The sequence below is a fragment of the Gallus gallus genome, chromosome 3 (assembly GCF_016699485.2).
Source record: "Gallus gallus isolate bGalGal1 chromosome 3, bGalGal1.mat.broiler.GRCg7b, whole genome shotgun sequence".
In the NCBI taxonomy this organism is placed as follows: domain Eukaryota; kingdom Metazoa; phylum Chordata; class Aves; order Galliformes; family Phasianidae; genus Gallus; species Gallus gallus.
Genome location: NC_052534.1, coordinates 18,273,807 through 18,299,713, shown reverse-complemented (window position 1 = coordinate 18,299,713; position 25,907 = coordinate 18,273,807). Strand labels below are relative to the sequence as shown.

The 25,907-nt window shown below is 54.4% G+C and overlaps 1 protein-coding gene and 1 long non-coding RNA gene across 4 annotated transcripts; both read left to right on the top strand.

The window, feature by feature from the left end:
• The first annotated feature begins 4,167 nt into the window (after positions 1-4,167).
• LOC121113145 lies at positions 4,168-8,845 on the top strand. The gene is made up of 2 exons (XR_005858119.1): positions 4,168-4,779; positions 5,097-8,845. It is a non-coding gene; the product is annotated as an uncharacterized LOC121113145 (long non-coding RNA).
• Positions 8,846-9,544: 699 nt separating this feature from the next.
• Positions 9,545-13,256, top strand: HLX (H2.0 like homeobox). 3 transcript variants are annotated; one of them, XM_040698130.2, is made up of 4 exons: positions 9,545-10,474; positions 10,763-10,942; positions 11,340-11,524; positions 12,422-13,256. In XM_040698130.2, the coding sequence occupies exons 1-4, from the start codon at positions 9,886-9,888 to the stop codon at positions 12,740-12,742; spliced, it is 1,275 nt and encodes a 424-aa protein (XP_040554064.1). In that variant the 5' UTR covers positions 9,545-9,885; the 3' UTR covers positions 12,743-13,256. The 3 variants fall into 3 exon arrangements, with proteins under 3 accessions (XP_040554064.1, XP_015139387.2, XP_015139388.2); XM_015283901.4 differs by having other exon boundaries at positions 12,404-13,256; XM_015283902.4 differs by lacking the exon at positions 10,763-10,942 and having other exon boundaries at positions 12,404-13,256.
• The last annotated feature ends 12,651 nt before the right edge of the window (positions 13,257-25,907 follow it).

The following is a 25,907-nucleotide window of genomic DNA, read 5'->3' as shown; positions in this document are numbered from 1 at the left end:
TGGGAACTGCTTATAAAGGTGCAACGTTTTGCTCTCAACAATACTGAATATGGACACCTTCCAGTTTTCCTGGAAAATGTGATGTTCTCAGGGTAAGTGCTTGTGGTGGATAAGCGAGAGGAATCCTTGCTTGTGACTGGGGTGGATCAACACACCAGCGGTGAGGCTGAACCTAAGGAATGAGACCCTAAGTTGTACCATGTCAGGGGAATCTGAGCCTTCATTTAGTCATCCAACCAAAGGCAGCAATTACAGCTGATCCTAAGTCTTATGAGTGTGGTCTGGGAAGAGGCGAATGCTGCCTGAAAAGGCCAGGGGCAGTGTTTTTCCCTGTGCAGGTATCAGAGAGTCAAAGAACCGTAGAATGGTTCAGGTTTGAAGGGATCTTAAAAACCCACCCAGTCCCAACTCCCTGCCATGGGCAGGGCTGCCCCCCCCCCAGCTCAGGCTGCCCAGGGCCCCCTTCAACGTACATACATATGCGTGTGCACCCAGCACCCCCTCCCCACAGATGTGGGGGGCTCTGCCTGCTCCCCCCTTTGCACCGCAGCCTTTCTGTGGGCAGTGCAGTGCAGACTGGGAGGCTCACTTAAATCTTAAAATAGTGGAAAAGTGAATAAGGCTGTAACTGTCATCACCTATTTAGAGAAATTCCTGAAGTGTAGACACCCATTTTCCAGCCTTTGATGACTTGGGGGAAAAATTATCTTGCCAGGTGGAGTGTGATGTCTCGTTCTTCTCTTCAGCAAGTGCAGGGCTGAATTTAGCAGGTTTGGAATGAGACAGAAGCGAAACGTCTCTTCCTCTCCTCCCCCTCCTCTTGGGCCAGCAGTGCATGTCTCGTTACAGATGTGTTAATTTTGGAGAGGCTGTAATGAGGCAAGGGGCTGGGCTGGCTTCCCCTCCCCAGCCGTGAGCTGAGCTGGGCGCTCACTGCGTGACTCAGATTTCTTCTTAAGAACTGGGGCCCAATAGGCGCTGTCTTCGCTGATACCACTGGGACCAGAAGGTCTTTTTTTTCCCACCACCCTTAAAAACATGCTGATACACTGCAGTTTTGTTTTGTGCTTTTTTTTTTTCCCCTCAGTATTTTGTTGTTGTTATTATTAAAACAGCACCAAGTCCCACAGCACCAAAGGATGGGATCTCTCCTGCTCTTTTCTCCCTTCCTCACCAGCTAAGAACACAGGGTAATGATCCATAAATCAAAGTGTTAAAGGGTTGCTGGGGTGTCCCTCCCTGAGCAGCTGGTGGTTGGGCTGAGCTCAGGGCACTGGATGGGGCTGCAGCATCGGCATCCCACCATCACCACCGATGGATGGGGCGTTCCGGGCCAACCCTCGCTGCCCTCGGACCGATGTGTCTGAGCAAGGCCACGTGTCTGCTCGTGTGAATCCAGCCGAGCCCAAAGGAGCAGGTCTGAGGTCGACAGCACCGCCCCACTCTGTGGCATTGTTCACCCCAAATTCCTTCAATTGCTGTCCACAATTTCCAGTCTCTTAGTCAGCATCTGCTGCTCTGCCTCCAGCCCGATGAGACCTGGATTTTCCCACACTCCCCCGTAAATGGAAACACATTGTTCATCTTCATTTTATTTATTTATTTGGTGCAGAAAAACAAGATACTGCTCTGACTTTGAAGTGCTGTCTCTACAATGGTTTGTTCCTCTTTGGAGCAATGGCTTTTCCTAAAAGCCTCTCTCAGCAAGATCCTTATCAAGGCCTCCTTAGCGGGAGACAATGAACATTTCACAGCGTGAAAAGGAAAAAAATAAAAAAAGGTCGCGGAGAAGACAAATGCTGCATGTGAGGAGATAGGCAGGGTGCAGATGAGCTCCCCCAGCCTTGTAAACACAGATTATTTTCTGCCCTACCTCCGGTTTCAGAACGTTTCCCGTGTTGAGTCAGCTCCGGAGCTCGTTGCGGGGTGGGTGCTGTTGGAGCAGCATGGATAAGAGGGACCTGAGAGCCATTTGAACCCACAGAGCTCACCCTGATGTGGCCTGAGAGGCTGGCTGCGGGGCCAGTAGTGAGCACGGGGCAGTAAGTGTAGGATCCGGGGGACACACGTGGTCCTGTGGGCTGCTGTTGGTGGCGGAGCATCTTCAGGCAGGGCAGGTAGCAGCTCTGTGCGGAGGAAGCACGTGGGCTGGCGTCCGTCATATTTCCAATTATTGGGCGGATGATTGAAGCCAAGGCTCTGCAGTCAGTCAGTGTTTGTGGGTTAAAATAGAAACAAACAATGGGATAATGTAAACAAAGAGAGCTCCGGCTTAGAGCCTGATGATAGCGCCTGCATTGCGGGGAAGATCCTTGTCTGAAGGCTTTGAAGATTGCTGGCTGTATTTATTTTCCTAAAGATGGGTGTCTGTTCTATTTGCTCAGCTTCTTATGGGCTTGAATATACAAGGGTCCGGTAAAGGTGGGTCTGGCTCTGAGCTCCAAAAGAGCCTGGAAGGAAAATGTGTTTTGGATCCTGACCTCATCCAAAAAATGTACCGCATTTCACTACCCTTAGATAGCTCACACTTTGGAAATGCCAAGTAACCGGAAACTTTCGCTCCAAAGTCAACTCTGGTCTCATTAATAATTATTTTAAGAGGGCATTTGTAGAACAAAACAGTACTATATGGAGCAGTAGTAGGCCTGGGGGAGCTCAGGGGCAAGAATTTGCTTCACCGGCTCCTCTCTCAGGCTGACGCCCAAGAAGCACCTCCCCAGGTGACGGTGGGAGCGGAGGGATGAAGGCCACCCCTTTGGCAGAGCAGAGACCCCGGCACCATCTCCAGATCCCTTTGGGTGGTGGTGATGTGCGTTTGGACCCACTTTACAGATGGGAAGGCTGAGCTGCGGGGAACGAAGACACGCGTTGTACTGACAAATGTGGGTCTTGACCTTTTCCTTTGGGATCCCTTGGCTTATTTTCCTGCCACGGTGATGCCATCTGCGCCTGCAGTCCCCTTCCACAGGTCGTGTCGATCATTATAGATACCACCAGATTTATCACCCCCGTACCTAACGTGCCAATGCTGGCAGAGACTTTTGAAAGCACAGCGGCAACGAGAAGCGTATGTTCTGAGAGCTGCCTTAGTGGGAGTTTTTTTCTGCCAAGGACAATAATTTTTTTTTTTCTTTTTTTTTTTCTTCAAAATAAACATCACGCTGGAATGTGCTGCAGCAAATGGCTCGGGCTCTATTATATTTCATGCAGCTTTCTAAACAATTTTTAACCCCGCTGGCACGGTGTCAAACAGAAGGCAACCAACAATAGCAAAATCCCATTAAAGCTGAGAAGGTTCCTTCCTGAGGTGAACATGGCCAGAAATAGTAATCTTGGCTCTCTTTTCAATTTGGCATTGGGGACCAATAATGCATGTTCTACTAATGGAAATTATCTAATTTCATCCAAGTGCAGCTCCAGAGAGAGCTGGGCTGACGCACAAACAGTCAATATAACAACATTCTTCTTGAAGAGCTGAACAATAGGGCTTTGGTGGGACTGTGATTAACAACGTCAGACCGAGAACAAACAGAAGGTGTAAAAATAGGCATCTGAGGAGCTGACACAACGGACTATTTTTCATCTGTAAGGCCAGAGGAGAATGGCTTGTTAAATTGTGTGCTCGGAGCACTTCATCAGATGCCGTGTGGAAGAACAAAAAAAAAAAAAAAATCCCATTTCCCATCTGGGTCTGAGTGTACGAAGGAACTGCACATGCCTTATTAATATAAATCATACTAGGAGCATAATTCCCATTAGCATTGAAGAGCCGTTTTTCAATGAAAGACTCTTGCACCAGGAACACCTAAGGGGAAATAACAATGTTTGCTTCATTTGAAGAGAATAGTAAAATACAGCCTGGGGACTGAGGAGGCAGAGAGCTGTTCCTTCTCTCCAACGCTACAGGTTTGGGGTTTCGATGCAACTATCATGAGCCACCGCCTTCCCCACCCCCTCCCAGAAGCTGTATCCACATGTGGTGAAGAGGTGGGCATCCAGATGTGCCAGTCCAAGGAGTGGGACCATGGGCACGTGTTGGCCCCCGGCCTCTGCATTGCCCCATGGGGATGCGTTCCCTTTCCCTCAGTCCCAGCTCTCAAGGAAAGGAAGCTCTGGCCTTGAAACATTAGACAACATTTCCACCTCTGGTTAAGCAGGTATGTTTATTTTTAATTTTTATGAAATCTCGGGCAGCTGCTTACTCAACGTTATTTTTAGAGTGTGAGAAGAGAGCTCCACGTTTGCGTGAACTCCTGCGATGTGTGTTGGGTCACTGGGATGTGGGACACGGCGCAGCCCTGCTGCCTCAACTCTGCATCTGCGCCCCGTGCCCCTCAAACCCACTCCGTGCAATGGGGTGGGCCCATGAGGTCCTTCTTGTTCCCCCACCTGAAAATCATATAATCATTAAGGTTCAAAAGACGAATAAGATCATCTAGTCTAACTGTCAACCCATGCCTGTGACCTCTCTAGGCCATGTCCATCGGTGCCACATCTCCATGGTTCTTGAACCCCTCCAGGGATGGTGACTCCACCACCGCCCTGGGCAGCTTCACCGCTCTTCCTGAGAAGAAATTTCTCCTAATATCCAACCAAAAATGGTGGAACCCATGGAAATGGCTAAGAATGAAGGGGAAGTTGGGGAGCTGGGTAATGTCCAGCATCCGATGGGTGCGCAAAGCACAGGGAGGTGTTCCAAGAGGAGGAAACCTGGGACAGCTTCAGAGCACGGAAGGGAAAAGCCCTGTGGCTGATCCCAGCCCAGCAGCCGACCCTGAGGTTTGATGGTTTTGCAGATTTTATGTTTTTTTGCACTAGAGGGTGCTGCTCTGTTAGCATTCGGGAACGCTTGCAGCACCGTATTGCTTTCACCGCTGTGTTGTGTGGGGTTGGGCTGAGGGGATGCGTGTTGGTGCTCACAGCAGCACTCAGACAGGCCTGGGGTGAAGGAGGGCTGCTGAGCTGGGAAAGAAGAACTTCTTGGCGTGGAAAAGTTCTATACATCTAGAGTCAAGGGTAAAAACATGTGGGTTAGTAACGGTGACGAATGAGAGGGAAAACTGGACGCCTCTTCTTTTTTCCTCTCTGTTTCACAGCTCCAGGATGAATGAGTGCCTCGGGGAGCTGAGAAATGAGACAACACAGTGAGAAGAGGACAGTGAGTGCAGACACTGCCAGTACCGAACCTTTGGAATTCACTGCTGCACGACGGATAGCCAACGACTCGTGGTGATGTGCTCTAGCAGAAGGAAAATCAAAGTGCCCTTTTATAACTGTTCAGATATAAAGTGAAGGGCATCCAGCCCCCTGACACCAGCATGGAGAATGATGTGTGGGAGGGACTGTGGGAAATGACCTCACCATGCACGGCCATGCCCACTGGCCGTGTTTCCATCACACAGGGCACAGAGCAAGTGGGCAGTGCCCAGGGAGAGGACACATCTCTTTTGGGCAGATGGGTCCCATTAGGGTTCTTTAAAGGCAGCAATGGCACCATTCTGCAGAGGTGTGCTCCTAGCAAGGAAGGCACTGTTTTAAAGCCCACCAGGCTGGTGCTCTCTGTGTTTAAGTCCACTCAGAGCATGGAAGGAGGGCTGGAAGAAAACCAATAATTACTCTCAGATAAAATTAGTTTTACAAAGTGATTTTCTTCTAGAATCTTGGATTCACACACGGGCTGCCTGTACTGTAGATATACCTGCATTCTGATAGCTCTATTTCCAGTGTTCCTGCATTTCTGACTGCTGTTGGCAAGAAGCTGTAGATTGTTTCTCACACAGTTTTCTTATGCAGTCTTTAGTGTCTCCTCCAATCCTGGATGTCCTTTAAACATTGCACCTTTAAGGTACTGCTACTGCAGGGGCCACAGCAGGAGGCATTACTGCACAAACCAGATGAGTATGGGGGATTTAGGTGGAGTTACTCCAATTAAACCACTGGAGAATGCCCTGCTCTAGGAATGGCAACTGCCCTATTAAAGCAAGCTGGGTGTGTGCATCCCAGCAGCTGTGCAGGAGCACAGCACAGTGGGGCAGCACTGCTGCCGTGTCTCCTCTCATCAGCTGCTGGGGCTAATTGCAGGGGCTCTCTGCAGACCTCTCAGCTTGTGTGGCCTGGAAAATCCCAGGGACAATCTTCAGGCAGTGCACAGGTGGGGTAACCCATGGAGCCTGCAATGCCAAAGCAGAGAGTTTGGGGAATGGTGGCAGAAAAGCTTTTCTTCCAGGTGGAGTTAATCCTCTGCATGCTGACACCCCTGGGGGAGGGAGCAGGCAGGCAGGGTTGGAGAAAATTTGGGAGACTGCTGTTTCAACTTTGAGCAGCTTAAACACAAACCCTACAGCACCAAGGGATCGCAGCTCCAAATGCCTGAAAATGGGCTTCCCAAAGGCTGGCACACAGAGCAGAACTGCCTGACCCAACTGCAAGGAAACTCTGAGGAAGGGACCATCTTGACCCGGCTGTCCCGCAGCAGGCAGCTTCCTTTCCCAGGGCTGTGGGGATGCTAGTTATTACCCTGGTGTTTTTAAAAATAGGATTGATGTAGCTGCAAGTTTTCATGAAAAATAAAGAGAAATAAAGGAATGAAGAACGAAAGAGAAGATAGAAAAAGGGGAAGAAAGGAAGGAAGGAAGAAAAGAAAGAAAAAGAAATGAAGAAAGAAACGAAACAAATGAAGAAAGAAGGAAAAAAAGGAAAGGAGGGAAGGGAAAGGAAGGGAAAGAAAGAAACGAAGAAAGGAAAGAAAAAGAAAGGAAGGAAAGAAAGAAAAAGAAATGAAGAAAGAAGAGAAAGAAATGAAAAGTGAAAAGAAAGAAGTGAAAAAGAAATTTAAAAAAAATGAAGAAAAGGACAGGAGAAAGAAGGAAGGAAGGGAGGAAGAAGAAGGGAAGAAAGGAAGGAAGGAAGTATGAAAGGAAGAAACAAAGGAAGAAAAAAATAGGAAATAAAGTAGGAAAGAAAGGAAGAGGGAAAGAAAGTAAGGAAGAAGGGAAGAAGGAAAAAGAAAGAAAAGAAAGAAGGGAAAAAAAGAAAGAAAGAAGAAGGGAAGAAAGAAAGAAGGAGTGCGAAGGGCCGTGGCACAGCGGTGCCGTCGCGGAGCGGCGCGGAGCAGCGCGCAGCCCCAGCGCTGTGCCCTCGGCAGGTGGCGGCAGAGCGCGGCCGTGGGCCGGGGGGGGCCGGGGGTGTTCGGGCTGCGCTGCACCAGGGGGATCCGAGGGGCCGTGCGAAGCGATTGAAAAATGAAGTCTTCTAGAGAAAGCAGGAGTTTTGATGTATGGCATCTATGCGTTTCTATCCGTAGGTATAGACGGAACAAAAAAAGGCGTATTTAAGCCTAAAAAAGAGAGAGAGCGTCGGGGTGGGACGCGGGGCGGCGGAGGGAGGCCCGGCCCCGGGCAGCTGGGTTGGGGGGGGGGGGGGGTGATGCGGGGGGCCCGGCCCATCGCGGGGTGCTCCGAGCGGGGAGCGGAGCCGGGGAGCAGCGGTAGAGACGCGGGGTGCGCCCGGCTGCGGGCATGTGGAGCTCGGGAGGTTCTTCTCCATCTCCTCCTCGCTCAGCATCGAGGGGAAAAAAATAATAATAACAATAATAAAAAAAAGTCACAATAATAAAAGTCCTTCGGGACTCCATTCCGCTAAAAAAAAAAAAAAAAAAAAAAAAAAAAAAAAAAAGCCAAGAAAACCGCATCATCTCCAGTCCATTCGCCTCCTTCTCGAGTCCCTCGGAAAGCGAGATTAAAGGGGAAAGTCGCAGCTGTATATTTGTGTTTTCATTGCTAGAAGGGAATTGATTTCCTCGCATTTATTTTTGTAGTTGCAATACACAAGGGCGGATTTGCGTCACCCAAGCAACTTGCTGGTCGAGATAAAGTTGCACAAATATTGAAAAGGGAAGTGCTCGCGCTCATTATGAAGTTTTTCTCCGGAAGAAATAAGGATTTCTGCTGTATCCTAAAATACTGAAGCCGCTTCTATTTTAGGACAAATCTCGCAGGCACATCCGCTCATTTAGTCCGAGTTGGAACCTCTCGAAAAAACAGGAGATGACCCGGGCTGCAGCCGAGCCCCGCGCTTCCTGCAGCCTTCGGGCACCGCTGCGCACGGGCTGCGCGGCCGCGCAAAGCTGCGCGCCCCGGGGCGGAGGGGGGGGTGGGGGGGCAGCGGGCACTGCTGCGGGATCCGGGAATAAAGGGGAAAACAACCGAACGACAGCAGCGATGCACCTTTGCTGCCGATACATACGCGGTCCCGGTGTCGGTTCAGCGATGACTGAGTTTCTCCCCGGCGAGGGGACGGGGTGGGGGTGGCGGCGTTCGTTGCCGCTGGGAGCAGCGGTGGGGGGCACGGCCCGGCAGGGGCGCGGGACCGAAGGGTGGGCGCAGACTCGTTTGGGCCGGAGCGAGAGCGGAGGAGCCTCAACGGGGCCGGCAGCGCGGGGGGATGCGGGGAAGTGGGATACGGAAGAAGCTCAGAGCCGAGCCAGTCTCGCTTTCCCGTCGCTTTCGGACACGGCTCGGCAGTGGTTGTTATCGTTTTCATTTCAACGGCGCTGATAAAACCCAGCGCAAACCGAAGCCGTGCCCGTGGGCGCGCTGTCACCCGGCCCGGGAACGCGCTCGGCTTCGGGCACAAAGCGCGGCTGCCCCGTACCTGCGGGAGGGGACCTTTCCGCCGTCAGGCCCTGCGAAGGAGCCGAATTTTGAGCGCTATTTTCAAAACTAATAGTATTTTTTTTTTTTTTTTTGAAACAAAACCGAAGCAAATCCGCAACCGTAACGACTCCAGACCTGCTCACAGCGTCTCCGTTTGTGGAAACGACAATAAAAAACGTTCTTTATACGTATCCCATTTGTATTTTCATCGGTATTTGTGTTTAAATTTCTATCTCTATTTCTGTTTTTAGTTGTGTTGTTATTGTTGTCATCTCTATTTTTATTCACGTTTCTATTTCTATTTTTATTTCCATTGTCTTCCCAGCACCAGCTCGGGATAGACGTGGGCGCTGTATATCGGCACAACACACGCGCTGATGGGTTTGTCTCCCAAACACTCCAGCGACTGAAAATCGCGGCAGTGTTCTGAAAGAACAAAATAGGCGCCATTTGGCTGCCAAATCTTCCAACGTTACGAATCGGGTTTCAGGTGAAAACGGCGCCCGAGCGGTGGGCGGGGTGCCCCCTGAAGTCCTACACACGGGGATGCCACCGAGGCGCAGCCCCGGCCTCCCGCAGACGCACGCTGCGCGCGTGGCTGCGGGCAACGCGTCCCGGAGCGGCCCGGGCTCGCGTATCGTTCTGAGGCTGCGGCCGTCACCGGGCACGACTGTCACGCGTGGATTACAGCGGGTGAGGGCGCGGGGCACACCTTGCGGGGCCCGGCACGGCTCGGCACGGCTCGGCGCGGCCCAGCGCGGCCCATCCCGGCCCGGCGGCGCGGGGCGTGTCGGCGGGCGGCGCGTCCCGGCCCCGCGGAGCGCGGATTGGGCGCGGGCGGGCGGGGGGCGGCGGGAGCGAGGGCTGCGGCGGGGCCGGGAGCCGCTGCCAGAGAAAGTTTGGGGAGGGAGGGGTGCATTTTTTCCCCGACGCGAGGAAGGGGGTTTGTTTTGTTTTCTTTGCGCCGCTGCTCTCCCGCGCTCGCCGCTCGCTCTCTGCCTCTCGCCGCGAGGTTTTGGGGACTTCTTCCTTTTTTTTCTTTTTTTTTTTCTTTTTTTTCTTCCCCCCCCCTTTAAATTTTACTTTATTTTTCCCTGCCCCTCCGGCAAGCGCTGCCCCGCAGCCGCCCCCGCCATCCTTCCCCATGCCCGCGGGCCGGCGGGCAGCCCCGCGCCGCGCTCCCGGCAGCTGAGCCGCTCCCCGGGCGCGCAGCCCCGCCGCCGCCGGCAGGATGTACACGGCCGGCCTGGCCCCCTTCTACGCCTCCAACTTCAGCCTCTGGTCAGCGGCGTACTGCTCGGCGGCGGGGCCGGCGGCCGGCGGCTGCTTCCCGCTGGAGGCGGCCAAGAAGCCGTCCTTCTGCATCGCCGACATCCTGCACGCCGGCGGAGAGGCGGCGGCCGGACCCGCCGACGCCGCGCCCGGGCTGCCCGCGGCCGCCGCAGCCGCGCTCGGCTCCATCCTCCCCGGCGGCCCCTTCCACGCCGCCGCCTCCCCGCTGCGGCCGACGCCCGTCGTGGCCCCCGACACCTCCTCCGGGGCCGCCGCCGCCGCCGCCGCGTTCCCTCCTCGCCTCTCGCCGCTCTCCGCCGCCTTCCACCCCCCGCACCACCACCGCGCCCCGCAGCACCGCAACCCTGCGGCGGCGGCGGCGGCGGCGGCGGCACCGGGCGGAGGAGGGGGAACCCCGGCGCGGGGACCCGGGGGCCACACGGGCGGCTCAGCGCCGGCGCCCGCCAGCAAGGACCTGAAATTCGGCATCGACCGCATTTTGTCGGCGGAGTTTGACCCCAAAGTGAAGGAAGGCAACACGCTGAGAGGTAGAGAAATCGCCGCGTCCGCTTCGCGTGCTCGGCGCTGGGTTGTTTTCCCCGTCCCCGCGGCTTTACAGCGAGAAAAGCGGGGAACGAGGGCTCTCCCGCACCCCGCGCGGCGGCACCCCCCTTGGAAATAGCGATAGCCTCAATGTAGCGAAGCCGAAGCGGGCAGGGCCGCGGCCTCCCCCCGCAGCCCGAAGGAGGGAGCGCACGGCGGGGCCGCGGGGCTCCGTTCGCTCCGTCGGGGCCCGACCGCGCCGTAACCGCGCTCTCCTTGTTCTGTGCTCGCAGATCTCACCTCGCTATTAAGTACCAGCCGCCAGGCCGGGGTTCACCTCCCCGCCTTGCAGCCGTCCGCCGGCCAGTTCTTCGCGTCTCTAGAGCCCATTAACGAGGCCTCTGCCCTTCTGGGGCCCCTAAACACGGCCCCAAGGAGCTCAGTTCAGCACCAGTTTCAGGACACTTTTCCAGGTACATCTCGCTCCCCCCGTGGCACCGGGCCCGCAGGGACTCGCGTTTGTAAACGCCGGAGATGGTTATTATAGATATATTTTTATAATGATATAATGATCATTTGACATTTTTCTTCGCGAGGCTCGGGTTTGGGACGCCCCATGGGGGGAGGACGAGCGCCTTAGGGCCCGATCCAGCTTCGCCCCCGTCCCGTAGCGAGAGCCCGGAGAGATGGGGTGGGGGGGAGCGGAAAGCGCTCGGGGCAGCTCCCCGACGGCAGCAGGAGACCCCCGACGGCGGCCAGGGCCTCTCTGCGCCGGGCTACGGGCCGTGGGCTGCGGGCTGAGGGCTGCGGGCTCCGTCCCTGCACGAACCCTAACGGGGCCGCCCCGTGTCCGTCCGTCTGTCCCCACAGGGCCGTACGCGGTGCTGACCAAGGACACGCTGCCTCAGACCTACAAGAGAAAGCGCTCGTGGTCCAGGGCCGTTTTTTCCAACCTGCAGAGGAAAGGGTTGGAGAAGCGCTTCGAAATCCAGAAGTACGTCACCAAGCCGGACCGCAAGCAGCTGGCCGCGATGCTGGGGCTCACCGACGCCCAGGTATGGGGTGAGGGCTCCCCGCTGCGCCTGGGGAAGGGGGGGTGGGGGGTGCGAGGAGGGGGGATAGCGAGAGCGGGGAGGGAACCGGAGAGCGTTTTCCCTTCGCTTCTCTGTTGCGGCCCCGCACGTTTTGCCGAACCGAGCACCGGGGGGCACTTAGCTCCTAGGAAGAGTAGTATCTTTAACGCCCCTTCCCCGTTTTTTTCTTCTTTATTTCCCCTCTAAATCTCTTCCTCCCCGCGTTGTGAAATCCCTGAGTGAAGGGAAGCGAAAGCTCTGCCTCAAACGGAGCCATTAAGTGCCGCTCAGTGATGATTCCACTGTTGAGGGCCCGCGGAGTTGTATAACGCTGCGGTTTGTTGAGCAAGGGCCCGAGTTTCCAGGAAGAAGGAGGGGAAGGAGAGGAAAAAAACAAAAACAAAAACCCAAAACACCAATAACAGAAACCCACAGCAAAACGAAAAGCAAACCAACAAACGAAACAAAAGGAAAAATCTGAAGGAAATAATAATAATAATAATCCAAACCCGGGAGTGGCTATTAAAACGCACAAACAGCAATGGAAAAGAAAGCCATAAATAATAAGACCGTCACCCTCGTGGTGTAAAGGTGGGGGTAGAGGAGGATGGGGATGGGGATGGGGATGGGGATGGGGATGGGGATGAGGATGAGGATGAGGATGAGGATAGGGATGGGGATGGGGATGGGGATGGGGATGGGGATGGGGATGGGGATGGGGATGGGGATGAGGATGAGGATGAGGAAGATGAGCGCGGCCCCCCATGCCTCCCCGCGCTGCCCGACTCCCGCGGCGCTGCGCGGTTTTTGCGCGGTTTTTGCGCGGTCCCGTGAGCCCGTCTGAGGGCGGCGCGGCCGCAGGTGAAGGTCTGGTTCCAGAACCGCCGGATGAAGTGGCGGCACTCCAAGGAGGCCCAGGCCCAGAAGGACAAGGAGCCGCCGCCCGAGCCCGAACCCGCGGCCCCCAGGGCCGTCCCGCCGCCCGCCGCCGCGGGGGAGCCCGAACGCAGCCCCAGCCGCTCCGACGGCGACGGCGACAGCGACAGCAGCGACCCCGACTCGCTCGACATGGCCCCCAGCGACACGGAAAGGACTGAGGGCGCCGAGCAGAGCCAGCCCCAGGCCGGGGGCTGCAGGCCCTCCTCCAGCCCCGGCCTCCCCTCACCGCCGCCCGCCTCCGCCAGCCCCGAGGAGCTATAGACGGGGCGGCCCCGACGCCGCCGGACTCCGCGCCGACTGAACGCCTCCTCCCCGCCGCGGGCCGGCAGCGCGGCTCGGGCGGGACCCCGCGCACGGCACGGCACGGCACGGCTCGGCCCGGAGGGGAGCGGCCGCGGGGCGGGAGCTGCGGCTCCCGGCGGAGGGAGCGCTGCCCCGGGTAGAGAGAGTGCGGCCCGGCCGCGGGACAGAGAGCGGGACTTCTCGTTGGTTTTTTTTTTTTTTTTCCCTGAGTTTTTTTTTTTTAATTATTATTATTTTTTAATTTTATTCTCCCGCCCCTGCCCTCTCTGGGAAAATCCGAGCGAGGGACCGCGCTCCGAAATCCCCCCCCCACCCCCGAACAATTTACAATGTGAAGTATTTGTGCCGACATCCTCCTGGGTTGCAACGTGTTGCTTCGAATAATCCGACCGAGAAATACTGCACTGACAAAATATAGAAGTCTATCTATCTATCTATCTCCTGTAAATAAAATGTTTGCTATGGTTTGTAACCACGTCCGTCTGTTGGCCGGGGCTGCCCCCCGCCTGCTCCTCGCCTCCAACTCCCCATCTTCGCCTTTTAAAGTTTGTTTTTCCCTTCCTCCGCGAGCGGAGGTGACGACAACAACCGGATTTCATTACGCAAAATTGCGCTCGGGCGAGAAAGTCGCCGATTCCGTTTGCAGCTCCGACGGCGCGTACCCACGGACATGGACACCTTGGGGAGGCTTTGGGGTTTGGTACAGGATCGTCCCGACAGACGAACAGCATCCGGGGGTGGGGGGGAGCTGTTTCAGAGGGGGGTTGAGGTGGTAGCGCCCTGTGACGTCACGCTGTCACCGCGCGGCATGACGTCACGGCCGCAGAGCGCGCAGAGGAGGCAGTGCAACTTTCGAGTGTCCGCCGGCAAAAAATCATTTTGGGGAAAATTGAGCCAGGGCAAAGTGCGAGCCGGGAGGGCTGCGGTGGGCCAGGAGGGGATGGGAGAGACAGGAAAACGAGGCGCAAACGAGCGCGCGGAGCCGCGGCGCGCAAAGCGATTTTCAACGGTGCCGCTGCGCCCGTGGATGCGCGTAGCGCCTGCGGTGCCGTTTCCATCGGATCTCTGCGCGTCACGGAAGGGGTTGTGAATAGGGCGCCCCTGATGGCTTTGCGGGGGGAGGGAGGTTTGTCGGGGACAGCCGCTCTTGGCCTCCGGCCTCAGGAAAGCGGCCCCGTGCGATACCCACATCCAAACGGACGGGCCAGAAATCTCCTCTCATCGCTTCGGTTTTGAGGTCCGCGCACCTCGGGCGGCCGCCGGGAGAATAACGGCGTTCCTCTCCAGAGGAGAAAGGAAGAAATGGAACCATTAAAATCCGCGTGGCCCGGCCGTGCGCGCCCTCGGGCGGGTGGACAAAACCACGCACGGAGATGGGGAAAGCGGCGCGGCTGTGGCCGTCCCATGCGGGGAGGGAGCCCAGCTGCTGGGATAACGGTGCGGGGAGCGTCGGGAGTGAGGCAGCCCGTGAGCCGTCCGTAACGCGGTGCTGCACCCATCCGGAGAAAGGTCCCAGCAAACCCGGGGGGTCCCTTTTTGTACGCTTTATTTCTCGCAGCTCTGCCAACACGGGCGGATTCGAGCGGCGGTGGTCGCCTCCGAAGGCGGAGCGCCGAGCATCGCCCCGCGGATCCCAATGTCCAACGGCCCCAGCGCTCGGGCTCGAGGCGGGTTTCCCCCCAACACCCCTCCGCGACCCACCCCGAATTCGGACCATACAACGGTTAGGGCCGGGAGGGCTCTGTAAGGTCGGGGTATTCTACGATTCTGTGACCGACGCTGTGATTTCGGGCCGTGGGGCAGCGCAGGGATGGCTGAGCGGGGGGTCGCTGCCCCCGTGGAGGGGAACCGAAGAACGACGGGACCGGGGGCGGCTCTGGGCCACCCGACCCCGGGGCGCAGCTCCCGATGCGCGGCCGCGTTCGGCACTCCGCGTCCCTCCGGCTGCGGCTCGGGAGCTGCTTCGCAACGAGCCCTCATTCCCCCCTATTACGATGCGCAACGAGATCCTGTTCCTCCCTCTCAATTTCTTCCCCGAAACCTCTCTCAGCTCCGAAAAGGCTTCGAGGAAGCCTCGGAAATGGGAATGGTCACGTTAACGGGAGGGGGAAAAAAAAAAGGAGAGAGAGAAAAAGAGAGGCAATATTTAAAACCAAGCGGTTTAGTGGAAGGGCGAGAGGGGTCCCCGCCCGCGGCCCCGGGCCCAGAGGCAGCGAACCCCGCGTTCTCCTCCCGCCGCGCTCCTTAGGAAAATATTTGCGTTTTATTTAACGTCGGTCTTCGGCTGATGTCTTAAAAACTAATTGTTTTCAGGCCCCGCTCCTCTCGGCATCGCCGCTCCGCGCTCACACGCGGCGCTTTGCTGCAGCCCGAGCCTCGGGACTGCCTGGCGTCGGCGAGACAAACTGCGAGCCCCAAATGTCAGCTCCTGCCGCAGCCCCGCTGCAAAACCGCCCCCTCCTCGCGGCCGCGGGGCGCTCATCGGGAATAATGGCTGTTTACACAAAACCTTTATTCACTTTCTTAAATAAACAGCAGCGAACTCAAATAAAGCGAACCCTCGGCTATAACTCAGGCGCGGCTCTGGCTGCGCGCATTCCCGGCTGCGGACCCGGAGAGCCTCCGAGGGGAGAAATCTGAGGGCTCCTATCACAGCCCACCTCCACCGGCTCAATATCCGCGCCGGACCTCGGCCCGAGCTTTCCTTTTCCTCTTTCCTTTTCTTATTTTATCTTCCCCTTTTCCCAGACGAGGAGGAGATACTCCCCCCCCCCTCGCCCCCGCCCCAGTCCCTTTGCAGAGGTGGGAGCCCCGAGCTCCGCTCCGCTCAGAGACGTCGGTGGGGGTCCCCCTGAACGCCCCGTGCGCTGCCGCCCCCCGCTCCCTCGGCCCAGGCCCTAATGAGCTCCATTAAGAGCGTTATTGATGTGGAGGTTCGCTGTGAGGTCCCGGCTGGAGGGGAGCGCAGCTCTGCTCGGCAGATACGGCCGCTCTGATCCGCGCCACCTGGCTGAAACCAGAGAGCCGCCACTTCATTAATGGGTTTAGCCTTTGCTAATTGGTGTCTTTAGGAGCCTTGCCAAAATCTGCTCCGCGATCTTTGGAGACAGTTTTTGTTTTTCCTTCTGCCGGTGACATTCGTTGGCGGCAATTAGAGCCGATACCGCTCCCGCAGCCGAGCTGGGAGCCCCGACGGGGCGGGCTGCGCTCCGGCCTCGGCGCTCTCCCGGCAGCCGGAGCCCAAACGCGGACCGAACCGACGGCCGGGCTGGTGAACCCCCTCCGGCCGCCGGCAGAGCAGGTGGCGGGGCCGGGCGTGGGCCGAGCGAGGGGTGCCGGGTCCCGGCGGAGCCTCCGCGGCGAGGCCAGCCCGAGCCGTGCCCGGAGCCGTACCGCTCCGCAACCGCCGCAGCCCGGAGCCGCCGGCGCCACGCCCGGAGCTCCCGTTCGCTGCCCGCCCTCGGGGTCACCTTCGTCCCCGGCCCTGCGGCCCTGCCCGGGTTTTCCGGGACTCAAAGAGCCGCAGTTAATGAAATCCGTTCGCCGCAAATCACAGAGCGCTGCCGTACGCTATAATCAAATTTCTGCTTGCCTTAAAAAACCCGGGCCACCCTCCTCCACCCCCAGCCTCCGGGCAAACCCCAAATCAAGGGTTTCAGCCATCGCCGTTCCCACTCCCAGGGCCGTCGCTGCCGTCCTGTGCTGCCCGTAGCGGCTCTCGGCGGCCGGAACTGAGGGGCTGCCCGGGATGGGACGGGCACCGCGTGGGAGATGGGGGGGATAGGGTGGGGATGGGGTGCTGAGTTGGGAGTGATGGGGATGGGGGACTGATACAGGGGACGGTGGAGGGGGTGATGGGGATGGGAGCGATGGGATGAGAGTGGTGGGATGGGGATGGGAGCGATGGGATGGGGACGGGGGGGAATGGAGTGAGGATTGTGTGGGGATAGTATGGGAGTGAGTCTGGGGTTGGTGGGATGGGGATGATGGTTTGGGGGTGATGGGATGGGAGTGGTGAAGGATGTGATGGTGGTGATGGGATGAGGATAGTGGGATGGGGGTCATGAGGCGGACGTGATGGGATGGGATGGTAGAGGGAGCGATGGGATGGGGGTGATGGGGCTGATGGGATGAGAGTGGTGGGATGGGGGGGGAAGTTAAGGGATGGGATGAGGTGATGGGATGTGGGTGATGGCGTTGAGGTGATGGTTTGGGGATGAAGGGATGGAGATGGTGGAGAGTGTGATAGGGGAGATGGGATGAGAGTGGTGGGATAGGGGTAGTGGGATGGAGGTCGTAAGGTGAAGATGATGGGATGGGATGGTGGAGGGGATGATGGGGTGGGGGTGATGGGATGGAAACGGGAAGCAGGGCTGGCACGTCTCCCCCCACCCTGGCCACAGCAGATGCATTTATTTGCGTGCACACCCTTCGCCATAAATCCCTCCATCTATAACCATTATCCACACGGAAACTTTTGCCCCCTGCAGCCCCCAGGACTTTCCCCCTTCCTCTCCCCCCCCCCCCCCCCCCCAACTCCCTTCCAGTTAGCGGTGATGATTTTAAAAGCATGCGATGATCTAAGCCCTAATCCTAATATTATGCATCATCCGGACAGGATAACCGCGCCGCCTTGTCAGCCGCCGCCTCGTTACAGGACCCATTTGCCGCATCGCGGAGTCATCGCGGCGCTGACGGATGGGCCGGGACCCCCGCGCCCCCCGCCCGGCTCGGGGAGGAATGCGGCGGGCGGAGCCCCGCGCCCGGCCCGCTCCCCGCCGGCGGCGATTTACGGTCTGTGTACGTTTGCTGGCTCCAGATATCGGCAGCGTAATGGATGGCTCTATTTTATGAATCCGAGCCTCGGATCCGAGGCGATCGGGAGTCCCTTCCTTGTATGGTGCACTCCTGTCTCAGCCCTAAGCCGCCCCGCAGGCAATAAACCTCCCCGCGAAACGCGCCGGGAGATAACGGTCGGCTTTATTGATTGCGAGAAAACGCTGGATACCAAATAAAGGGCTTTTATGAGGATCCCTGCGAAGAGCCTTTTCTTCGCGGCCATTAGCGCGATATTGACGTTTTACTGCGCGTAAACTGTGAACTCGTTCGGCCCTAAAACCTCGGAGCGGGCGGGGAGCGGAGCGCGAAGCTGCAGTGCCCGGAGCCCCCGCTCCTCCCCGGGACGCGGAGACACAGAGGGGGCACCGCGGGACCCCCCCGGGATGCCCGGGGATGGACAAAGCCCCTCCTGCAGGAGGGATGCGCAGGGCAGCGGCTGCCGGAGGCACAGAGTCCAGAGCTGGCCGGCTTAGAAACAGCCGAGGCTTATTCCGATGATTACTTAATCGTTTCTTTTCTAATTTCTTTTCGTTTGATATTTAAACGGTTTTTGTTTTTAATTTCGTTTTTATTCCATTTTCTCCTATTTGCATTCTGTTTTGATTCCGTTCTCGTACGTTTCGGGCTCAACGCGTTGAGAGCGCTCCCCTCGCGCACCGCTCCGTGCTTTCATTCCCCTTCCATCCGTCTCCATGCGGCCGGCTCGGAGGTCCCGAGCACGTTATTTCCCTCCCACCGCCTCCCCACCAGCCTTCCAGAGCGGGTTTTTGGTTATTTGTTGTTTCGTTCTGTTTGCCCCGCTTTGCGGAGGTAACTGTAAAACCACTCAGTGGCTGCGAGTTGTATCGCGTTTTCCTGGAAAGCCATAAAACTGTCTCATTCCCCGATGCTCCTTGATTAACTTATGAGCGTAAAGGAAATGCTTGAATAGTGTTCCCTCTGCGGTTTTCTTTCGGCGAGGGGAAGCTGAGGGAAGATGCTAATATTGTCATCTTATTTTACAGTTTATACCTTCTGCCCAAACAGCATACACGCAGCCTTAGGCACAGCGGGGTTCAGCTCCTTAAATGCAGCCCATATATTTCAGCGCCTGGAGAGCTGCACAAGCAAATAATTCAGCCCGCTGTTACAAGGCTGGCTCCCATTGAAACAAACGGGGTGACCCGGAGCCGCTCAGAAGAGGTCCAGCTAATGAGACGTGCCGGTGCTGTGTGCAGAGCCCCACACACCAGTCCCAAATACCATCCCCATCCCTTACACCATTCCCACACACCAACCCCACACTCCAGCCCCTCTGCTTGCCCCATGCAGGCTCCCCCAGCACTAACAACCTTCACATGGTGCTTTGGCTCCTCTATACAAGCACCATGTGCTTGCACTTAACTTTATCTCCAGTACATGTGGATCTCTATGCGTACGTATGTGCTGGAAACACATGGCCAGCCTTTTTTTTTTTTTTTTAATTAACCTTTTTTTTTTTTTCTTTTCCTTTGGTGGAGCTGCAGCCAGTGAGGTTTTGTGGGGAATACTTAGCTCGTTAGCAATAGTCGTTGGTAAGAATCAAGCTCCAGCAAAAAGGGCACAAACGCTGCTCCTCGTAGAACACCGGGAGGGTTGCTAGATGCACTCTGGCTCATAAATGAATAGCTGATTTATTCTTCAATCAAGACAAAGCCATTAGGGTTTGCTCAACCCTGGTCGATGAGAAAATAACTCCTTTGATGGAACTCCCTCCCCAGACTCTCAGGAGCTCTCTGCTGCAGGAGCAGCACTCCTTCCTGCCTTCGGGTGAAGGGGAGAGTTGGACCTCCAGGGAAATGCAGCTCTCTAGCATCTTGAATTTCACTTTGCATCCTTCCCCCTACCTGCTCAGCTAATTCTTCTTCGCATTCGGGACCTATCTAAATCCACCCAGAGAAAACTACAGAATAATGAGAGCGGTGCATCATCATTTATCAGCTCTTTCTTCCTTGCTGGTGGCCAATATTGCAGCTCTGAAGGAAACAGCCTCGTGAGGGGGGGCTGAAAGAATGGCATGGAAAGAAATTCAATCTGAGGAATGAGAGGAATGGATAAAAAAAAAGCCGTGCTGATGACTTTTTCATTGCATGGATTTCCTCCTGGAGCAGTGGTTAGCGATGCTGGCTCTGCATGTTTACTCAGCGTGTTTTACTGCAGCGCTCAGGCTGCTCAGGCCTGGCCCAGGGACAGGCAAGGGGAGAGAGAGAGCTCTGCAGCCCGTCCCCTGCCCGGTGTCACACTGACCCCATTCACATTTGCAGGGTGCTGGTTTAGGGTTTCCCATGCCTCACTGGGTGCAACTCGGAGGACGCTCTGCTGGGCCAGAACTGGCACCACCTGTATACGGAATCATCATGATAGATTCCATTAATGTTTGGGTCAGGGTAGGCTGGAGGCTCCCTGTGCTGGCAGTGGCCATGCTGCTGAAGCTGTGAGCCCTGCCTGGGGCTCAGGAAATGCCCACGGACTTCTCCACACAGCCCTCAGTGCCACACTCCAACACAGCCCCAGGCCCTGGTCCACCATCTTAGCCCAGGCCCTGGTCTACCATCTTAGCCCAGGCCCCGGTCCACCATCTTAGTCCAAGCCCTGGTCTACCGTCTCAGGCCAGGCCCTGCTCTACCATCCTAGCTCAAGCCCTGCTCTACCATGTTTGCCCAGGCCCTGCACTGTCATCTTAGCCCAAGCTCTGGTCCACCATCTTAGCAAAAGCCCTGCTCTGCCATCTCAGTCCAGGCCCCACACCACCACCTTATTCCAAGGTCTGGTCCACCATCTTAGGTTAGGCCCTGCTTCACCATCTCAGACCTGGGCTGGGGATGGGCTGCAGAACCATGTAGCTGGTAGAAGGGGAAAAAGAGCAAAAAAGGTAAAAGCAACAGCACTGAGCCCAGTGGGGGAAAATGTGTTGGCTTAATCAATTTTTAGCTTTTTTTTTTTTTTTTTTTTTAAAGTTTGGCATGATAGATTATTTTAAAGGCAATATACACAAGACACAGTAGGTGAGATTCCTTGAATGACACTGTGTAAAAGGCTGGTGTGGAATAGTAATCAGAAAAATGAGGCAAAGAGAGACTCCATTGCTCCCTGTAGGAAAGAAAGGCCAAATGGGCATTTTTCACCCATAGTTGTCTTTTTATTTTGTTATTTAAAGCAGCTTCCTAAAATATTCTTTGAGGTATCTTATTACACGTTTTCTGGAGCAATTATTTAATCTGTTATTGCACTGGAATGTGGGATTATTTTCAGCTCTGGCTCTCCTAAGCTCGTCCCTAGTGTAGCAAAAGCTTTTGCCTCAGTGCTGACCAGCTGTGTGCAACAACAGGCTCCTGGGGCTTGGTGCGCAGTGCTGCTTAGTGACAATTACAGGGCTGCTCTGCTAGAAGGCACAAAGCACCTGCAGGAAACAAATATTTCTAGGATCTATTATTATTATTTTCAGATTTATTTTGTCCCTTGAAATGTGAAGATCTATCTGATATGCCTAAGAGTATAGTGGAGGTTGACTGAAGGTAACAACCTCAACTTCGTATTCCTCAGTGTTAGCTGACAAAGGCGGGGATGGTAAAGTGACATGTACTCACTTTTCATTGCAAATTTTAGGGCAAATTTTCTCTTACTATCAGGAAACATAGCTTAAAAATGCACATACATTTCATGCTTGAGTGCTTTTTTTTGTTTTGTTTTGTTTTCAGAGCGGGTTTTGTAGAATTTCATAGAATCAGAGAATCATAGAATGTTTTGGGTTGGAAGGAAACTTGAAGCCCACCCAGCCCCAACCCCCAGTGGTGGGCAGGGCTGCCCCCTATCAGCTCAGGCTGCCCAGGGCCCCGTCCAACTTGGCCTTGAGTGCCTCCAGGGATGGGGCACCACAGATTTTCTGGACAGATGTGTCAGGGCCTCACTACTCACTGCGTGAAAAATTTTCCCCTGATATCTAATCTAAATCTCCCCTTTTTTAGTTTAAAACCTGTCCCCCTTGTCCTATCACTACCTGCCCATGTTAAAACTCGTTATCCCTTCTGTTTATAAGCTCCCCTCAAGTACTGGAAGGTCACAACGAGGTCTCCCCAGAGCCTTCTCTTCTCCAGGCTGAACAAGCCAAGCCTCCTCAGCCTGTCTTTGCAGGAGAGGTGCTCCAGCTCTTTGATCATCTTTGTGGCCTCCTCTGGACCTGCTCCAACAACTCTGTATCTTTTTTGTGCTGGAGGCCCCAGGCCTGGATGCAGTACTCCAGCTAGGACCTCATGAGGACAGAGCAGAGGGGGACAACCACTTCCCTCACCCTGCTGCTATCTCTCTTCTGGTGCAGCCCAGGGTACTGTTGGCTTTCTGGGCTCTAAATGAACGTTGACAGCTTGTGTCAAGCTCTTAATCCATCAAGATCCCCAAGTCCTTCTCTGCAGGGCTACTCTCATGGAGTTCTTCTCCCAGTCAGTATACAAACCTAGGATTGCCCTAACCCAAATACAACACCTTGCACTTGGCCTTGTCACCTGATATCATTTTCTCATAACTTTGATTTCTGGATTGAGCTGTTGATGTTACCATATGAGGACTTATCTCATCCTGCTCACAGAGATTCCCTGCTCCAAGATGGCAGGAAAACATTGGCACACTGAGCACATCCCAGCCCAAAGCCACCTGTCGAAGCAGTGGAGATCATTCCATTTCTTACCTTGTGCACAGTAAGATGGGCTGTGTGAGAAGCTTCCAAAGCAGGTGGCTGTTGAAATCTCAATGGAAGATCACACTCCTTCACTTCTATGCTTCTGAAATACAAAGAATTCATTAAAAGTGATAGACTTGAAGCCAAGACAAACAATATCATAAATTAAACTTGAACACTTGCAAATACTGGTCTTGTGATGACAGATTCATTTTTCCAGGTCTGGCAAATTTGCTTCTACTTTAGCTCTGCTGGAAATTATCCCGCTAGTGTTTATAAAGCTGTCCTGCTGCTAAGGGTTCCATGTAGGACACTCTATTCAAATGAAGGAAAGACCTCCTGGCTATCAGCAAGGTGGGTCTACGTAAGTAGTTTTGGGTTTTGTCTTTTGCTAATGAAAGTCCTTCAGAATAGTCTGCAGCTCTTTATTTTAACACCTGCTGTCACCTGCTAGGGTCAAGAGATGGAAGCTGGGAGATGGAGGTCATAGTCTTTGCTGGTTTAGATGGGTGTGAAGAGCCTGATTCAAAGAAGGATGGTCTTTAGCTGCCTGGATCTGGTGGGGAGAGGCTTGCGGGCATGGCCAAGAGGATGTAATGATGAATGTGATGAATATGATGAACAACCACATACCCAAAAGGTAAGGTTCGAGTAGAAGAAAATCACAACTCTCGCATGTTTTCCAAGGGCACAGAGAAACAGATAGAAAGCCTAGGAGGGATGGCAGTTGGAGAAGAAAAGAGCGTGCTTAGCTGTGAAACGTCTCATACAGACACAGTGCAATATCAGAGAGGAGGCTCTGGCCAGCTGTGTAGGCCCAGGGCAGCCCTGAAGCTGAGAGCAAACCAGCAAGGTAGCTCATCTCAAGGCTACTAACAATATGGATTGGTGTTAGAAGTCCTGGGCTTCCACCTTCTGCATCTGAAAACCTGTCAGATCCCTTTGGTAGGAGAAAGTGCTTATTTCTTGCTATGTAAGCCAGCTGCCAGAGGCCCAAAGATGCTCTGCTTTCACCTGGAAACAGTTCCCCCAGTGCCAGGTCCAATCAACATTTGCTTGCTCACTGAAGTATGAAATAACCATCCTCTTTGCTGCTCACCCACCACAAAACCCCACTGCTGCTGTCGTCACACTCTCTCTGAGAGCCTTCCAGCAACGTGGTGTAACTGATATTAAGCAACAATTTACTGCAGTGTAATCAGGTGGTAATTTTCCCCCACATCCCTCACCCAGAGCTGCCCCTTTTCCCTGATTATCTGTGTCACGCTGAGCTTTCTATTAAAAATTGACACTGGAAATAAAACAGTGGCTTTTTTACTTGGCCACCCTCAGCCTGTAGAAGCCCAACAATCCAAATAACCAACTGAAACCCCAAACAAAAACAGACGTTTAAACCAACAGAAAGTGGAGGAGGAATACTCTTTCCTTCTCTGAATGTCATGGCATATTATATCTGTGTATGTAAGAGTACTTGAGAAGGACAAAGTCATTTTCATTGGGCAGATAATTTTTAATTCCCTTACTAGGAGCTGACAAACTCCCTTCCAAAAACTGCTGGCTGCCTGTAGCCGTGGGGTGATGGGCTTGTGGCCAGGACGCTCAAGACCCCCAGCCTCTGTGCTCACCCCCCACTTGCAAACCACTTTATTTTTCCCACCAGTGCATTCTCAGCCCTGTTTTCCACCAATGGGACAGCTGCACTGAGATGGAGGGGTTGGGGCTGATGCTGGAGGAAAGGGCTGGGGCAGGGGCTGGGATCTGAGAGAGACCTGCTGCTCACACCCTTCTCCCAGCACAGCCAGCTGCCCCACAGCCCTGAACCTCAGTTTCCTTCCATCAGGTGTGGTGGAAGAAAAAGGCTATTTAAATACCAGGGAAGGCTGGACTCAGGATGCAGGTATGGTTTAAATTAAGGTGTGATTTTAAACTAATAAAAATAAACCTTACCAAAAGGCTTGGATGTGTACTTACTTCAGTTTAAATTTGGGTCATTTAGGTTGCTCTTAAATCATACAATACACATAACTGTATATTGACTCACTTTTAAACTAAAATAAAAATATCCAGACAGTGCTTTGCACAGCTGTTCAACAACTGTTAAATACATAAATAGCCATCATGTACTAAAATACTGTGTTGATATGAGCCATATAAACAGAAGAGAGCAGAAATACAGTAGTCTTTTTAACCTGATCTAATTTTGTGTCTAGACAAGCTTTACTCAGCATCAGTCTGCCTTGATGCTGCTCACCTATATGCAGAGGAAACAAACAACATGTTGGTGGGGCTGGTGTGTTCCAGCTTCCCAGAGCCATTCTTTTTCTTCAAGGCCTGATGCTTCCGAGATGAACGGCAGGAGTGTTTCCAAGGCTGATGCTGGGATTGCACAGTGAGGATGTCACCATGAGCTGAGGGACTGAGTCGGCAGCTCATGGTCCTTCTGGTACCACCAACACCACATCTCTTCTCACAGCCTGTGGGTGCTTTGGGGGTGAAGGTGACAAAGAGATGGAGGAAGGGTACATGGCTTTCCATCTGATCTGTATTTTTCAGTGCAAAGAAATAGGTCTTCTGCCAATGCCTTGTTTACCCGTTGCTATGAAAATCACTGCATGCCCCAGTTGTAGCAGCATTAATATATATTTTTTTTTCAGTAAGTGATTATGTTTTATGACCGGTTTAGACATATATGGAGGTGCGGTAATGTGCCATAAAACTCTACCCCGCGAGCTGTATACAGGACATATCAAGTAGTCTAAAGTGATTACATTAATAAGCAGGGAGCCAATCCTTCTTACGATTCCACGTTAAAGCAGATGAGCTCACCGCTCCCCAGGAAGACATTAAATCACGTTTGTGTGGAAGGTGGAGGGACCCACTATGCGACTACTGTTTCAAGAAAATATAATGCAGATCCAGACCTAGATCCAAGCACGGAAAGGAGCTGGTGGGCCCCTCCGTCTTTCTGGCAATCTGCGTGCTACCGAAGAGGAAGAAACAGCTGCTCTGGCTATCAGTGGGAAGGATGACAGCAGAGGGAACCCGGCCTCAGGGAGGGCTCCAGGTCCCCACACTGCAGCCCAGGGCTGGGAAGGGCACGGCTGTCCCTGCATGAACGCATCCCTGCGCAGGGCTGAGTGCTCCTGGGCACGAGGGACGAGCTGGCCGCTGTACAATAAATAAATGGGGCTGAGGTTTACAGTTCAAGCAAGCTATGAGGAGCCACCACAAATCAGCCTGTCATGTTGCCACCAACTTTGCAATCAATCTCACGTAAAGGGCTTAGGCTCTGACTCCTTCCCTGGGTTTGCTTATTTTTGTGGGCTAACTGGCTGCAGAGGAGTCGCTAGTGGATGACTGGGCTCAGACCTTTCTGTTTTAAAAGGAGCAAAGCACTCTTACACTTTAGCAGGGGAGCCTACTTGAAAAAAAAGGGATCAGGAGAAAAGCAAACAAAAGCCAACGGGCTCTGTGCTAATGGTTTGGGTCTGGTCAGAAAGGCTCATTGGAAAGTGGAGACGGGGGATGAGGTAGCCAGCTAGAGCTTGAGTGGCCACACTATAATGAATGAAACCCTGGCATGCACCCTTTGCA